Source organism: Centruroides sculpturatus, unplaced genomic scaffold (genome assembly GCF_000671375.1).
Source record: "Centruroides sculpturatus isolate CEXI.00-Female unplaced genomic scaffold, Cexi_2.0 scaffold1048, whole genome shotgun sequence".
Taxonomy (NCBI): Eukaryota; Metazoa; Arthropoda; class Arachnida; order Scorpiones; family Buthidae; genus Centruroides; species Centruroides sculpturatus.
In genome coordinates this window covers 271,533-290,018 of record NW_019385229.1, presented here as the reverse complement: position 1 = coordinate 290,018, position 18,486 = coordinate 271,533, and the positions used below count along the sequence as shown (strand labels likewise).

General features: G+C 28.3%; 1 protein-coding gene across 1 annotated transcript; it reads right to left on the bottom strand.

The window, feature by feature from the left end:
• Positions 1–1,221: 1,221 nt before the first annotated feature.
• Positions 1,222–16,857, bottom strand: LOC111636459 (manganese-transporting ATPase 13A1-like). The gene is made up of 8 exons (XM_023381719.1): positions 16,818–16,857; positions 12,473–12,579; positions 11,250–11,367; positions 8,939–9,135; positions 3,810–3,952; positions 3,614–3,725; positions 1,764–1,907; positions 1,222–1,685 (listed from the first exon to the last, which is right to left on the bottom strand). The coding sequence occupies exons 1-8, from the start codon at positions 16,855–16,857 to the stop codon at positions 1,578–1,580; spliced, it is 969 nt and encodes a 322-aa protein (XP_023237487.1). The 3' UTR covers positions 1,222–1,577.
• Positions 16,858–18,486: the final 1,629 nt, after the last annotated feature.

Below are 18,486 nucleotides of genomic sequence, written 5' to 3'. Positions count from 1 at the left end.
AGTAAAATTTATTTCATCACAAGTATGAGCAGTTTATTTTTTAATATTTCAACAAGAATGTCCAAAAAAAACTCTCTCATCCAAAATCTTATGCCAACTTAATTCAAAATTCAATTGCTACATTATAGAGATTTTATTAAATAACTTACTTACATTAGTAATCATTACAAACTGAAATTTTAATACATTTATTATTTAAAATTTGGATGTGTAAAATATTACTCATATTTGTGATTTGTATTTGATTTTATAAAATAATATGTTATATATCTACATTTTACATATCTTTTCAAACAGCTGCTAAATCAAGTAGCTGTTTGTACCAATATATTTATGTGAGGTTAACAAGTTATTTATTATAATAAAGAATATTTATTGAAAGAATAATAAGAAAGAATTAATGTAAAAAGGCAACAGAATTATTTCATAACTAGCTAAAGTACCCAGCGATGCTCAGGTCATCTTAAGAAAACATCAAACAGGTTAAGAAAACCACTTATAGTTTTTAAAACATTGGTACACATGGTAATTAGAGACTATTTTATTGGGACAGGATTAAAATAAAAACAATGAAATTCATTGCATTGCAATAGAAACAATTATTTGATGTATATAATTTAGTTAAGTAAAACATATCTTTGTATACCCTTGTTCTTTCATATTTTACAGAAATATATTATTCACAGAGGTTAAACAACTCTCTCTCAAATTACAAAGTTTTTAACCAGTTGCACATTATTTAGAACATGTTCTTAGTAATGTCAGATTTGTTTGCTAAAATGAAGTTTTATTTCAAAGAAATTTATAGGTTTTTGTGAATTTTTCTATAAAGTATAATGGTTTGGTAGGAAAGTATATAAATAAATATATTTTTTTTATTTGAAAAACTTAAAAAATAAAAATGACACCCAAACAGAACACTGCCATAAACACAAACTTACAAATTTTCTCTTGTTTATTAGATTTCATACTAATGTCCAAATTTTGTGATTCTATGCCATCCTCACACAAGATGGAGAGCTATTAGCCTGAGCTACTCCATCTTTTGTTTATGATTCTAGAGGTAATTTAGAATCTGCATGTATCAGGTAATGAAGAGAAATGTTCCATGATGTTTTCACTGTAACTATCATTTCAAACCTCTATATTAATTTTTTCTATCATCTTGTACAGTTTGCATTTTATCTTTTATTTTTAACTAAATATTAATAAACTATCTTCTATAAAACAAAATTTTTTTTATTTAAATTACTTTCTGTCATACAAGTCAAAAAAGCAATGTTTTACAAAAGAAATCGGCAAAATATCAGTGCTATAAACTTAATATATTCCATCAACTATCAGTGCTTTGGTCTTTTCTTTTTTTACCTTGCATCACAGATGCAATATACAGTATACACTCAATGTATATACACAACAAAAGACAACTATAACACTGACAATATATCTCGAAATTTCTCCATGAAATGGAAACTATTTACAATCCCAACAATATACATATATTTATAACTCTGTTCCCAGCATAAATTTAGAAATATATAGATGTTTATATATTTCTTCTTATGTGATGACGAATATCAAGGTTCACGTAATTTTCCTTTACCAAACAGGAATAGGCACACCCTGTCAACAATCAAGGATAAAAATAAATCTATGGCTAAAGTCCGTAATATGATCCTCTGGAACTGGGGGAAAGAGAAATTATTTTTAGTATGTAAATTTTTCATTTTCTGTTATTTAAATAACAAATATTAAATACTTACATCGGGAGGGAATTCAACTATTTCAAATTTATTGGCAAAATCTGGAAATAACCCTATTACCAATGTAACAATGGCTAAACCCGAGCCAATAAGACTGTACAAAAGTGGTCGATTTTCCACTAAACTTTCCATGAATGGATGGCCCTAGGTTTAAATATTTTAATTTTAATGAAACTTGAAATGTTCTTATCAATTTTTAATACTAACTGATTCCTCAAAGGTAAAATCATTAAGAAATGCAATTTAATATTTACAAATTCAGTATTTAACATAAGACTTTCTTTCAGGAGTCAAAATTCTTTTTAGAAGTAAATATGTTGTCTTTGTTTGAAAATACCAGACTATTAACAGAGAAATCTCAATAAAAAAATGACTGTTTGATGATGTTTGAGATATTTCAAAATTAAAACTGTTGTTAATATTATTGCCAGTAAATTGTTGATATACTGAGATTGGCAAGGCTGTTTAAACATTAAGAATGAAGTCTAAAGGTGTTCTTGACATTTGATTTTAACAATTTTGTATAATTTCCAGTATTTTAAATCTGTTATAGGTTGATGTCTGTGATCCTTCTAAAAAGTAATAATTAACTAATCTTAACCATTACTTTTCAGAAGAAATTTCTCACTCTTCAGCAAAACGGGACAGAAATAAAGAGTTTAGGCTAATAGAAAGATTGCTATTGAACATGGTTACCCAAATAATGTAGTAAATGGCATTACTAAGATGAATAACATTCAGAATAAACAAAAGCCCTAGTACAGGGTACAGGTAAATCAGTAGCAGCAATGGTTGCTTCTTATGTCAGAAAAGCAGGTTACATGTTAGAAGTTAATATGCACATAATTGATGGATATCTTTTAAGAAATGGAAAAAAAAAACAAATATGCTATCTACATCAGAAGTGTACACTTTAAGACTCTAGGTACAATGAATTCTACTTTTACCTTGGTTCAACAATCAAACAGTGATGAAAACTTTTAAAGAATCATAATAATATGATTACCTCTCTCATGTAATGGGCTTGACAAAAAGGTTACAAATGCACTGAAACAAGCCAGCCCTTACTGAAGAAAGTAGATAAAAAAAAAGTACTATCAGAATCTCAGAGCAAATAGAATATAAATGTATATTTAATCTATTTAAAAAGATCAAGGCCATCCAAAGAAGCAAAAGTTATGATAGCTGGAAGTCATTTCTTTATATCTATTTTGTCTAATACTGTGTCAGCAGGTTCTTAAAGGAAACAGAATAAATTTGACAGGCAAGCAGTTTTAATGTTCCTAACTTACTAGTTTTAAAGTTTAAGTTTTAATATTATTTTTAATTACTTATATCAATATTTTTACCAATATTACTTTTAATTGTTAAAGCTTAAAAATTTTGAAATTTTGAAATTTTACATTAATAATAAATAATAATAATCAAATTTTAGTAGTTCAGTATTCTAATATGTAAAAGTAGGTAATGTTCTAAAACTTAATTTAAATGTTTTTGTTCTGGTTAAAGCTTGTTCTATAACATAATTTAAACAATTTATTCCTCTTAGTTCAAAAGCCTGTTATTCTATGTTCCATTTTGATTTAAACTGTTCTTAACTGAAAATGAATAAATATTAATTATGGTTACCAACTAAGGTGCAAAGTTTTGCAAATCTTTAAAACATTAGTTAAGTTTTGATTTATTGAATTTAGACTCCTGTAAGGAAAGCCTACTATACTTGGTGTACAGTATGCAAAAGGAATTGCTTAGAAAATTGATTAAATATTTAATATATAAAAATTGTAATTCTGATAAGTAAACCATATTTTTCTTGCCAGTGTTTTCTTACATGTATTATTAACACTTACCCTATAATTTATGGCAAATGTAGAGATCTGCAAAGCCATTGACATTATGTAGACTGTACTATTTAAGATTGATGGCTTGAACTCTGCTTCCAAATCTACAAATTTCTCTGTCCTAATAATTTCAGAATGAAATTTGAATGAATTATTATTTTCATTGGAGTCATGTTATATTTTAACATAATAACAATCACTTTACCTTGCAGGTGACATAGATAAGGCTTCTTGCACTAAAAATACAAGACAGGAAAAGTGAACAGCAAATTGTAATAAAACTGTTAATATGGTATAAACATTAAATATATTTGGAAGTGGTCTTTCTTTGGACAAAACTTTAAGAGGCTGAAAAAATACAAGATTAATTTAATTATTTTTGAAAGCAATTACTATTACATTTTATACTATAAATAATTTCAAAAATGCTTTACACTAAAAATTTGGAGTTCCCCCTATTTAATATGATAATTATTAATTACTTGAAATTAATTTTATCATTCTTATTTACAATTTGAGAATATAAAAATATAAAATCTGCTTTTTAATGATAATTTTTATAAAAATTGCTCTTATTATTTTCCCCCACTAAAGAAATATTCCAAAACTATACAAAGTCTACTGATTAAATTGTTTTTGGACTACAGTCGACCCCCCTATAATTACGATTCCTATAAAACTACGAAAAAATATATGTATTTTGGAAATGTTGAGTCGGATTAGTGTAGAATCTATTAATTTTATGGAAGAATACCTTTCAATCAGCCGTAGTCCGTAAACTTGACACGTGTCGGGCTGTGATTGGAACGACTTGTAAGAAATCGGATTCCTAATAAATTGGAACGTATCTATATCTTATAGGGGGGTCGACTGTATATGATAATTTACAAAGTAATTAATTATCAAACTCTGGCAAAAAAAATAACCAGTCTTATATAAGGAGATCAAATAAAACAACAACTTGTAAGGAAGGAGTTTGATAATGCTGTGAATAAGACTTGGTGATGTCACAACCTATTATAAGCACTACCAGCTTATGGCATTGCCAAGCCTGACTCTCATCACCAAATTCTTCGGGATATTTTTCATGAGTTTTATTAATAAATGTAGTGCTTAAATGAAAGTAAAAGATTTGAGGTGTAGTTACATCACAGAAGTACTTCAATAAAATAAGTTAAAAAATATTTGGGCTATATAATTGAAAATTTATGTATTTGAATCTCAGATTGTGTTGTTATAATAATCATTAAGATTCTAAAACAAAGATTATTTTAGCTTCATTTGAACAACAGTAAAGTTTTATTTTTGAAAAGTTCACATTTTGCTTATTGAAACTTAAAATCAAACAATAATTGAGAGATAATTTATAAATCATCTCCCTCAATTATTATTTAATATTCTGGGTGATTATAATTAAAGTACTACTATTCAATGCTGCTGTCTAGAAAGATGTTTAACAGTTCAAATACAACCAAATTCAATATGGCACAAGCAGAAAACATTTTCATTAAAAAAAATGAAAAAATAGTACAAAAACTACCACTATTGGCATTTTGGTGGTACAAGCAAAGAAAAAATAGTTTCCTTTGTATAAGCATGTTTGTTTCAATGAAGTTCTGAGAATACAAGTGGTCATAACTATTGAATGCCATTCTTATCAGCTGTGATGGACACATATTTCTTATAAAGCTACTTTATAAAAAATAATGACAATGCTACAACTACACTTTTGGGAATTTTGCCATTGTAAAAGCTTACATCAATGACCATTTTTCTGAAAACTTGTGGAATCAATAATCACCTACTTCAAAGAAACTGGATATCTGGGAGTTCAACCTGACTGAGGACACAAGTGATATTATACATTTGTGTCCTCGATGTTACCACAGATGTTAAACATTCAATGAATAATGTTGCAGGCTCCAGTTATGAACAGGCAGTGTCACAGCAGTAGGGTATATCCACAGCACAATTTGGAAGGTACTGAGAAAGTTGGTGCATTGTTATTTGTATATCAATTACACCAGAAGTTGCTTGCCCAATCCAATTGACTTTTGCATTTATATTCATTGTCAAAATGGATATGTTGTGGTCTCAGAAGACCCACGACACATCTTTACCTCTGAAACTTGTCTGGTGTGGATTTGCAGCCACATTTATCTCTAAACCATTCTTTAAAGAAGTTAGTTCCAATGGACCTGTGACATGATTTGTGATGGCCTAGAGATAACAAGAGATGCTCAACACTTACTGTACATCAACTACAACAGCAACAATGTTTTGAGTCAACTACTTTCATGCAAGATGGAGCACCATCACATATTAAACACTGCATAAAACAATTTCTGCAACAACATTTTACTGATATTAGTGATTAGTCATGTATTTCCTACTGCCTAGCCATTTCATTCTCTATGCAATTTTTGGTTGTGGGGAACACAAAAAATGTGATTCATCAAAAACATGTTCTGCATTTGGAAGCCTTGAAAGACCATATCGAACTGTCTCTGAGAAGCATCAGAGAGTTGGCTATTTAACAGGCTACACCATTTATCACTTTAGAATACAGATCACATTGAGCAATATTCACTGAATTGCTAAGGTCTCTGTATAGCATGAATGTCTTGCACAAATAAAATGTTGCTTGCAATACCAAAAGTGCCACAGTGGTGAGTTTTGATACCATTTTTCTATTTTTTACCAAAATGTCTCTCATGTTCTGAAATACCATCATACTGGATCTGGCTATGTTTGGACTGCTAAATAACTATCTAGACAGCATTGAACAAGAGAGTGTTAATTATGATCACAGTCAGTATTATACTTGAATGAACACATGATGTTTGAGATATTGTAATTGTTCTTTACTGTAAGAAAAATTATTAAGTTTACAATAGTGTAAGTTATATTTAATATATCACACTGAACATTCTATAAGAATGACATTTTATCAATATAAAATTATATCATAATACATCATTTATAAACTGTATCATTTATATGATATTGAATTGAATTGATTAATTACACATATTTGTACAAAAAGAAAAACATGCTATAATTTTTGAATATGAAATTATAAGGTATTTTTTTAAATGTATGTATCTGTTGCAAAATTGGCTCTTCCTACTATGTGCCTACTAAGAGGATTATTATTCATACCTATAGTGAGCAAGTCAAGTGATTGGGACAAGGCCCATTGTATCTGGACTAAATCACTCACAAGAATTTGAGGATTCAGATGAGATCTTCAGAGCAGTTGGTACATGCCATAGATGTCTCATTCATCTGGCATTTTACTATATAATATACATATTTGTGTATTGATAATATGTGCCACTCACTTGCCAAATCGATTAACTCCATAAAAGAAAAAGTGGAGAAAAGTGACAAAGTAATACCTCATATACATTCTTTTTAAAATTCCTTGTAAAATATAAATTCAAATAAACATTGTAGAATGTATTATTGTACATGTAGCTTTTATTTAATGACATATAAAATGTATAAGATAGCATAGATATGATAAATATGCTATAATCATTATTATTATTACAATTTTGGTGTGATGAAGGGAGTTAATCCATTTAGCAAGTGAAAAACATAACAACAACAAATTCAGTCTTGACATTAGTATACATTTTTTATTAAAGATTTTTTGCAAAAATGAATAATAACTATTTTGTTACTGTTACAATGGTTGTTATTATTATTTTGTTTAAATTGATTATTCATCAATTCAAATGATGTCTTCTTTGTCAGCTGTATTTGACGTCCCATCATGTTGATTTGTTCTTAAATTTTTCAAGAATTGTGTTTAATAGGAAAAAAAAAAAATTATTTTTAGTTTCATCCACCTTGATATAATGGATATAACTTTTCTTTTTTTCTAAAAACAATTGTCACCAAAATTAAAACAATCATTCAATATTCCACAAGCATACTTACTTCTGCAGCAGTTGGACTGTAACTAATTTTTTTTACTTACTTTTTGTGATAAAATAACATTAAATAATTTACTGTTATCTACAAAGCACTGGTCAGTGCACACTTCAGCATTGCAATTGCAGTGTGTGCTGATGGATTAAAATTACAGTATGGAGTTAATTGGATTGACTTCTGAAATAAATAAAATTTTTTTGATGGCCAATAAAATTTTGTCATTAAGTGGTATCAATCCTTATTATTAGGGAAACTTATTATGAATATAAAAAGTTACGAGTATATCAAGTGCTTTCACACTAAAATTTTTAAAAATTCGAAATGGGGAGTTAATTGATTTGGCTTGTGAATGGCTGATATATTACTATAATTTTTAGGTTTCATGTATTTCAATTGAAATGCATAACATTACGGCACACATTAATTAAAGTTTCATATCTAATATTAAGTATGAATATTTAGATTGCTATCTATTCATTAATTCATTATTAATTCTTGTAATACATATATTGCAACTTATTTGTTTTAAAATTTATTTTAGAAGTTATCTATGAAAACATTTTGTATCATTTCTTAAATAAAATAATTGAAATATCTAATATTCTTAATTTTATTTTATTCATCAGAATATCTATTAATCTACACATAAAGATAGTACTGCTGATATGATATACCTTAACTCAAATTATTTTTTTTTTCTGAAAAACAGCTCTGATGCAATATTAAGAAATTATATAAAATACATAAATGATGACAGAGTTTTAATGAAAATTTAGTCCAAAATTTCTTTTCTTTTGTTACACTTGTACACTTCAATTTATTTTTTAAGAACAAACTATCACTTAATAGTCTTATAACATTATTCTTTAATTAGAGGTGAATCAAAAATGAAAGAGTAATTTTTGTTGTTATCGAAACTGTGTTGTTGTTTATGTATTGTATACTGGCACGATGAAGTGACCGTTTAACCAACACTTGGCAAGTTTTCCATCTTTATTTAGTTAGAACTAAATAAAGATGGAAAACTTGCCAAGTGTTGGTTAAATGGTCACTTCATCGTGCCAGTATACAATACAATATGAAAGAGTAATATTAAATTAACTTCTACATTAAAAGAACTGACCAAAGAAATATTTACAATAAGATATTAAAAATTAAAAAAGTTTTTGGAAAATTTAAATACAGATAAACAATTTTAAAAATATTCAACAATTATTTTTATATGTAAAAATAAAATTAAGAATGCTAAAATTGCATTAACAATTTTCATCTTGAGTAAAATGTGATAAGTATTTAGTATACATCAAAATCAGTTATTAATATTAATTCAACATTTCTCATAAATCAATTCTTATATAATATCTAGCATATAAAAACAATTCTAATACCCACCTTTGACCTGGAAATAAATAGAAAACATCCAGCTAATAACAATCCCTGTAATGTTGCTTGAACATCACTGAATTTGATTCCTTCTAAATACAGAACACTTTGACTGTAAGCAAGGATAAGTGCATTAAGAGCCAATATTTTGAACATCTGGAGGGTTGTAACTAGAGTGCAGCGTCCTTGCTTGATAACATGACAAACTAAAAAAAGTGAAAATTGTTATTAACTTAAATAAATTTAACTGTTTTAGCATAATATTAATAAAAAAATTGATAGATTTTGAAAAAAAAAAAAACATTTTATTACATTAATTTAAATTTATAAAATTCTTATCAAATCTGAATAAGTTATACTATATAATCAAACTTTATAATTCAAATGAAAGTGTTCTTTTTGTTGACTCATTAGTCATAAACAAAGTAACCCAAAAGTCTATGTTTTTTGTGTGTTTCAAATATACTAGTGAATATGTTGAAGTATTATAATTTATATTTTGAAAAGGTTTGCAACTAATAGAGCATTTGAATATGATAGCAATTTAGTCTTACAGTTAACTGACATTTGGAACCCCCCACACATATAGCCTTGCCTGGGTTTAAAAGTTTACTTGCTTAAAAAAGCAAGTAAACTTTTAATGTAGTTTCCTGATTGGTTAATATCAATAGACAAGGATTGTCTAAATAGTTTTATTTTTACAACATTATTAATCATGTACTTAAAAATTATTTATTATGAAAAGCATCTGTAAGAATAAACAGAGTCATATTACAATAATCATTTCACACACGTTAAGCTTAAACCACTTCTAGGTTATACTGAGTAGTGTCGTTAAACGAAACGAGTATGTTGTGACATCACTTAATGAATAATCGACAGGAAATGTGATACTGAACCTCACGGCATTCTCATTACAAATGAAACTTTCATTGACTACTCTTGTTTACTGAAAAGTTGGTGCAAGCTACCTTTGAGTCTAGACAACTACTGAATGTATAGTTAAATTCCTATTTTATTATTATTATTATTATTTATTATTATGTTGGGTTTAGTGGGTTATACTTGGTACACACCGATGGCTGTGTACTATGCCAGACCAGAGTCAAGGCATAACAACCAAAATAAAATTAAAATTAAATAAGTGTGTCAGTGTCTGTATTCAGGAATTTCCTAACAATATGGCATGTATTCAATATAGTGGCCTTATTATTATTATTGTATGTATTTCTACTCAATTGTAATGTTCCCAGGCTTTTGTGTAGCGTGTGTGGTATCACACCTGTNTATATATATAATATATAATATATAAAATCATATTTTTTAAATAATAGACAAAATTCCACTTAAGGTAACCTGCTGTGATGCCATGTGTTGCAAATGTTATGTGATCAAAACTGGAAGAAATGATCCTCATTGCCAATTGGTTGATTCCACTATCAATAACACATATGTGATGTTACAATTCGTATGTTTGTTTCAAGGTGAATGACTGTATATAAACCTAACGAGAATGTTAACAATGTAGTTGAGTATCATTATAAGCCATACATTTGTTAGAAATGATTGTTGATGTTAACTAGCTGAAACCTTTTCACATTGGCATTCAGTACCACCTCCTTGATCTTTCTCTGTATAGATTTCTAAACAGATGACATAGCTGCCTTGCCAGATATGTCATCTTTTTAGAACTTACATTGCACTAATAATACAACAACCTATAATCTTATTCAAAAATATAATAATATAATCTGTTTCAAAACCATCAGTTAAGATGGATAATGTAAGAGTTTTGAAAGAGGGTCTGGAAAGAACTCAGAAAACAGCATTTGCAATTTTGGAGACTAATGAATTTAAGTATGATTTTTTAAAATTGTATATATAACTATCAAAAATGTTTGATTTTATAATCACTTTTTTGTTTGTGAATTTTATTCTCAAAAAATTTTAAGAACAAATATTCCGAAGTAACAGTTTCTATAGCTTCAAATGAAGATAATCCTTGGGATATGTCATCTTTATGAAAATAATGTATGGCTGTTTGCAAAAAATATAATGTTTAGAATTGAATTGTTGCATCTTTTTGTTTCATTTTCATGTAATGTAATTTTTTGAAAGTTTAAAAGTTACTGTTAAACCCTTCTTAAAATGAATACTTTACAATTTAAATCAAATTATTCAAAATCTGTAAATAAATGTTAATATACAGATTTTAAATAAAATCACAGGGAAACCATCCTATGGTTTTACTCTATTATATAACACTTTTCAAATCTTAACAAAGTAATTCAAGAAATAAAAATTTTATTGAACTTCTTACTGCATTGGATGGATGAAGTCTTAGATGTGAAAGGTGCTGCAATACTTGCATCACCAAGTTTAACTATCTGAGGTTGATCCTGTTCTTCCAGCTCTTTCAAGAATTTCTGCAACTGTTTCTACAAATTGAAAAATATTAATTTCATAATTATTAAGTCTATAAAAATCTTAAGTCTTTTAATTTAATATTATTCAACATAATCAGCCTAAATATTGAATAGATAATTAATACAATTAAAAAATGTGTAATCACTTATTTCAATTAAGTCAAAGCAATGTAAAAGAAAAAATTAATATTAAATTTAATATGTATTAATACATATTAAATGCAATTTTTGAATTCTTTAAATTTTACATAATATTTACAGTTATGTAAAGAAAATCATTGAGATGTTGATTTATTCAAAGTACAGATATTCTGATTTACAAACATTACAAACTTCTGATCATTCTCCCATAAATTATCATTGTAGTATTTCAAACATTACAGACAATGGATGTGACATAAAATACATGAAATGTCAACATTGTATTTTGTTTTCAACAGTTTCATTACAACATATATTTCATTTATATGAACATTTTACTTTATTATAAACTATCAGGTAACCAAAAAAGTTCTGTCGTTTTTTGTCGAAAGAAAACAAATATAAAAATGTATAGGAAATAACAAAATTTATTCATCAAAATAACCACCCTCACATTCAATAACCTTTTCGCAATGGGAAACAAGCTTATAAATTCCATTTTTACAAAAGTCACGATCTTTAGAGTTGAAAAACTTCTCTAACTCCGTTTCTATAACCTCTGTATTTCTGAACTGTCAATTTCGCAGATGATTATCTAGGCTTAAAAATAGGTGATAGTCAGAAGGGCTAATGTCAGGGAAATAAGGAGGGTGCAAAAGAGGTTCCCATCCAAGGGTCTGAATTGTGTCAGAGGTCACACACGCAACATGATGTCTATAGCATTATCGTGTAGGAAAAGAATGCCTTTACAGTTTACTAAAGCTGGCTGTTTTTTCAAAAGTGATTGGTGAACTTGATGGAGTTAGATGTTAGCAGTAATAGTCTGGCCAGTGGTATAAGTTCATAGTGAACAATTCCATTTGCAGTCCACCATACGCACAATATTGGCAGGTGTCAATTGATGAGGGATCCATTTGCTGAGCTTGTAAACTTTTCCAAGACTATGCAAATGTAAACGAACAGTTTCATCACTTACGGAGAACTTTTGTTCTAATATCTGACAAGTTTGAGAGGAATCTTCTTCAATTGCAGCCTGTAATTCATCATTATTAATGACATATGGCCGTCCTTCTCGTGGCGCATCTTTAAGCAATCATCACCAGAAGAAAATTTTTTAAACCACCTTTGGGTGGTATGAGTGTTGATAGAACCTTGTCTGAAAGCCTGGCATATTTTTTGAGCCATTTGCACAGCATTTTTTCCAAGTTTAAACTCATACAACATACAAGCACGAATTATAGAGTTTGGAGTACTCATCTTCAGGTCAATTTTGTAATATTAAGAGATAACCTTTCCGCTTCTCTTTATATAAGATGAGTCAGTATTAAATCTTGATTAACATATTGCTGGAATTTTAGTGCCATCTATTGTGTATTGAGTTTAATGTTCTTTAAACTTTGTAGTTTCACAAAAAACGACAGAACTTTTTTGGTTACCTAATATTTTGATTTCCTGACAAGTCAATGAAGAGGTAAAGACACACAATTAAAAAAAGCAAGAGATTTAAAATTGGATAAAGTAGAATGAGTTATTGCCAATACTTCTCTCACATTTAGTGATCTCACTTACTTTAAAAACAAAGAATACTTTAGAGCAGTTCTGCATTTTATAAAATAGGAGAGAGAGCTACTAAACAATCCAAATTATGAATATCTATACTGAAAGATCTATTAGATGAAAAAGGCTATTTATCATCAAAAAAGAAATTTTTTTGAAAATGTGCACTATTTAATTTTTATTCATTAGTAAAGAGAAACCAATCAAAAATGAATACTTAACATATGCATAAGATATCTAATCAAAATTTACATTAATGCAGAAATGATAATTTTTGAAAATAAGTTGAGTTATGAGTAATATGGCTATAATAAATCTCAAAAAATAAAAACTCCATTTACATGAATTCATATAGTTTGCTTTTTAATCTGATAATGCACTTTTTAATAAATAAATNATTTATTTCTTCACAGTATTTCCAGCAACTATTTTATATTAATAAATCAATGTAGTAGCATTACCTACAAGTGGATATTACCTACATCTTCTGGGTATTTCTCATACAATTATGAGAATACAACAAATGCAATACTAAATGTTTGAAAATATAAAAATATACTTTGAGTGACCTTGAACTTTGAATGAACTAATATTTATTTATCAATCAATATTTCAACTCTGTACTAAATGCAAATAAGCAATTTCCTAATAAATCTTTTGTCCAAAAGTCAATATAAGTTTACATTATTTGTAGCTACAGTACATTTTTCTTCAAGGTAAAAGCTTTAAATAATTACATTTAAAATTCCTTAGCAGCATGTTATATAGTTCTATTTTAATTCTTATGCTGTTGAGAATATGATTACAAATAAAGAATTGATTAATGATTAAGCCTTTAATATTTGTAAGGACTGTTTAATGATTTAATAATTTTTCTTTTTTAAAAATTCTTTTATTACAGTTTCAACTGTTTTTTTGGATAAAAATTATTTTAGAAAACTGTTTGGAAAATCAAAATAATAAATGATAAAAAATTTCTTAAAGAAAACAAATACTGTATTTACACAACCTCGCATATAAGACAAAGTGTGACTTTAAAGATCAAAATTTTAAAAAAATTAGGTTTATCAATACAATTGAAATTTTATTTTGTTTTATCACAAAGTAAAATATCGAATAAATGTAAATGCACACATTGTCCGCAAAAATTACTGGCATTTTAAACTTTAAGGAAAAATCATGTAAAATTGACACTACAATTTGTTCATGTAAAGCCAGACAATCAGAAACCCTTTTTTGCCAATTCTTAACAGTCAAATCCACTCTCTGTCGATTACACTTATGAGTTTCTCCGAGATTATCAGCACAAAACCTTTCTCACTAATTTCTAGTCTTATTAACTGGAGTACAAACGTTTCGGCCTTCTTTGTACTCCAGTTAATAAGGCTAGAAATTAGTGAGAAAAGTTTTGTGCTGATAATCTTAGAAATAGTTCTAGCTACATATGCATAGTAGAGTTTCTCCGAATTTTGATTTCTGAATAATCATCTGTTTTTACATGAAAATGGATAAAAACTTATATCTTACTCCCGTGTGATTTTGGAATTTCAACCTGAAATTCAATTCAAAAGCTTTGCTTTTCCTATTTCTATTCATCTTTAGTCCTGACAATATACAAGAACAATTCAAACGAGACCAGATAAAATACTTATGTTTTTAAATACAAGAGGGTAAGTATCCAGTAAAAAATGTGAATACATGGTTCACAAAAATTATTTGCAAAAATGCAAAAATCTTTTGCTCATGTGTATTGGACAACCTAGGAATTTGAAGCCATGATAAATGAATAAAAACCATGTCTTATATGCGAATAAATATGGTATTTTGTTTAATCAAAGTTAAATATTTTTGGGACAAAGTGTCCAAAAACATTAACACTAATACAAATTTCTTAAATAATTTCTATAATTGTTGGAAAATTAAACAACTAAAATTAATTTTGTTAGTTTTGTATTTAATATTCAACAAAAAATTTCAATAAACACATTTCTTTAGTATTCATAATAATAAAACTTGTAAAACTCATTATTAAAATGATGTTTTATTTGATTCTAATTTGTATTTAGGTGTTATTCTGTTTGTATATAGTTCCAGTTTATATGTGCAGTAGTTGTTTTTTGATATTTTATAACTAATATTGAATAAAAATATAAAAATTATTACTATTTCTTCTTTTATTAATGACTTGTAATGTTACAAACTTATTTATTTATTGGAATATTGCTATTTTTAACAGTTTGTCAAGATGATAACCCAGTATTTGGTATGAAGTACTTTAAGTATAGTTTTTTCTATATTTTATTAAAGTATTTAACATCTAATACTGGGTTACCTTCTTGAAAGACTGTTTCCGTTACTTTTAATTAATTTATATAAGTATGTGTCTGTGTACAGGTACAATACAAATTATTTAAAAGGAGCTTATACAAGGAAACCAATGATGCCGATAATATCAATAATTAATACTTATAGATTGGAATCGTTACAAACGTAGATAGGTTTATTAGTAGATAGTAAGGTAGATAGGTATATTAGGTTGATAAACTTTATATATTTCCGACTCTTAACCCAAAATAAATTATAATGCCTAAACTTTACGAAAATATAAGTAAATAAATTTAAAAAGCTACGTAAATATCTACAAGATTCTATTGTAGAGATATTCTATGAGAAAATTTATTTAAATTAAACTATTAAATTTAAATAAAATAAACTCTTACGATATTTTCAGGATTCTTCTCTCATTCTACCAAAACCGTGAAATCACGTCGAACGTCCGTTTGCCGGACCGAATGCATTATGTTAATTGGGCTAGATACTTTATCATCCGTTACTATATTTTCTTCATAAAAGTGACTTATAGACATTATTATATTTTTTAAATTTCTAGATGTGCCTAAAGCATTAATTATATTACACGAATCAATTTAATGGATTGTTATTATTTAGTTATAAATATACATTTTGTTTTATTTTGTCTTTAATTTTATTTACAATTTTAAATTTAAATGTTATAAATTTAAAATCATTATTTTTTAAAATTTTTAAATGTTGATGTGATTTTATGACTCTTACTGTGATGGCGAGTATATAATTTCATAAATACCGTATATTGTACTGTACATTTATATTTATGGAATGATTTATATCATATACTGTATGTTAATAAATATACTGTAATAATTACTGTAATTATTACTTAGAAATCAAGTGCAGTATACAAAAGATATCCAAGTTATTCAGAATTTATATGATATAAGAAGGATATGTAATATATGAACTGCCTGTATACAGTGTTATGAAAATGTTCTTGAAAATATATTTAAACATTTTATTATTCTTGATATAATTCTATATATACACTCATTGACAAAAAAAGTTACGCATCAATAAGGAGGCATTGGTAATCGAATGGAATTACTAGCGGGAAAGCAATTACAATATAGGAAATGGACAATTTCCTACGCAACAACGGTACAATATAAAAGCATTCTTTAGGACTTTGTGGAACCTCCCTTGCCTGGATACTTGTTTGTTTGTTTGTTTAGTTATGGCAATGCAACACTTGGGCGATCTGCCTAGGGAGGATGCCTTCCGGGAGGTCTTTTTTAAGGGAAAATGGCCCCTATTTAGGCGTTACAGACGTGGAGAAAACCCGGAAAATTCCACGTGGCCAGTCCGTCCGAGCGAGGCGCGAACTCATGACCGAACTCCCAGTGTTCAGTGTATGAAGATCGATTGGCCACTGGTGGGTCCCCGGATACACTGCGGTGATACGGTCAGGCAAGGAGGCATACTGGCCATATTATACGGATACTGTATGCTATCTTGCGACAGATTTGCCAATAAATGTAACTGCTACTCTAGATTTTTTGTTATATAAATGTCTACTGGGACATCTTATTAGTAAGATTTATTATACTGATGTCAGGGTTCTGCGAATTGAGGAAACTTATTCAGAAAAATTCGCTTCCTCAATTTGCAGAACCGGGACACCAGTATAATAAGTCCTTATGTCCCAGTAGAAATTTATATAGCAAATTGTATAATAAGAACACAAAGGCATGTGAATTAATACAATGGCTAGATGTCCATGCGATTAAGGGATCAGCCTACCACTCTGGGGAACCCGGGATCTATACGAGTCGAAAAATTCCCAGAAATTTTTCGGGGGTGATCCGTCCAGATACGTCAGGCCTCATCCCTCATCACCCGGCCGCCCCATTGTGGGCCTGGCCGAACCTATAATGGACTTGTTAATGCAGACCCTCTTAATTCCCACAGATTGGAAAGAATTAAAAAAAAAAAAAGCAATAAACTCAAGTTGCTGTTTATTAAAGAACAACAACAGACAATTTTGCCAGATTTGAAAATTTTTTGTCAGTGACAAATTTTAAATTAAGTTTTTAAGATTTCACTGGTGATGTTCAATAGTTTTTCTCAGAAACCGTTAGAGATAGGAAGATGGGACTAACAACAAAGTGTACAGAGCAGACGGGAAACAAGTTTTGGTGACTTTGGATGATCTTGACAATCAGTGATTTCAGTGAAATCAGTGAAAAGGTATTTATTTCGTCGCATACTACTCATATAATGGCTGAAAAGCCATTATATGAGTAGTATGCGACAAAATAAATACCTTTTATAATAGGTTACATTTTCTTAAATTCAATGGTTTTCAAGATATCGGTCAGTTTCTTCTAAAAATCTGATTTCTCTTTTTTTCGAAAGTTCCTATGCCGGGAACTAACTTTATCAGTTTATTCATCAAAAAGCATTTATTTATTTACATGGCATCCTCTTTACAGAGGGTTGTGGTTGATAGACAGTTCTTTACTCTTCACGGTTGCCAGTTCATTTCTTGATGTTGTCTTGCCATGTTAGCCTAGGTCTTTCCTTTCTCCATCTGCCCTCCACCATTCCTTGAATTACAATGATTATCAGTTTCACCTAGGATCCTCTTATATGCCTAGCATATGCTGTTTTCCTTCTCTGGATGCTGACCATCAGGTTTCTTTCCATTCTAAATCTACTCATCACCTTCTCATTGGTTATTTTATCTATCCAACTAATTTTTTCCATTCTTTTAAGATACCACATCCCAAAGGAATTTATCCTATTAACTGCCTCTTGGTTTATTTTCCATGACTCGCATCCGTATATAGCCACATTCAAAACCGTTGTTTTAAGTATTTTTAGTTTCAATTTTTTGCATACATTTCTATCTCTTAATTAAATTAATACTGAGGATATTTGTGCGAAATCAGCTTTAGCCTTGTTTTATTCTGTTTTTAATTTTATAATTACATCTGTTATCCTCAGTTATCCAACTTCTTAGGTACTCAAACATTTTTACTTTTTCTATTTTCTTTCCATCCAACATAATCTGTAGATCTTTGTTTTCTTCTCATGAGATTATCATAACTTTCGTTT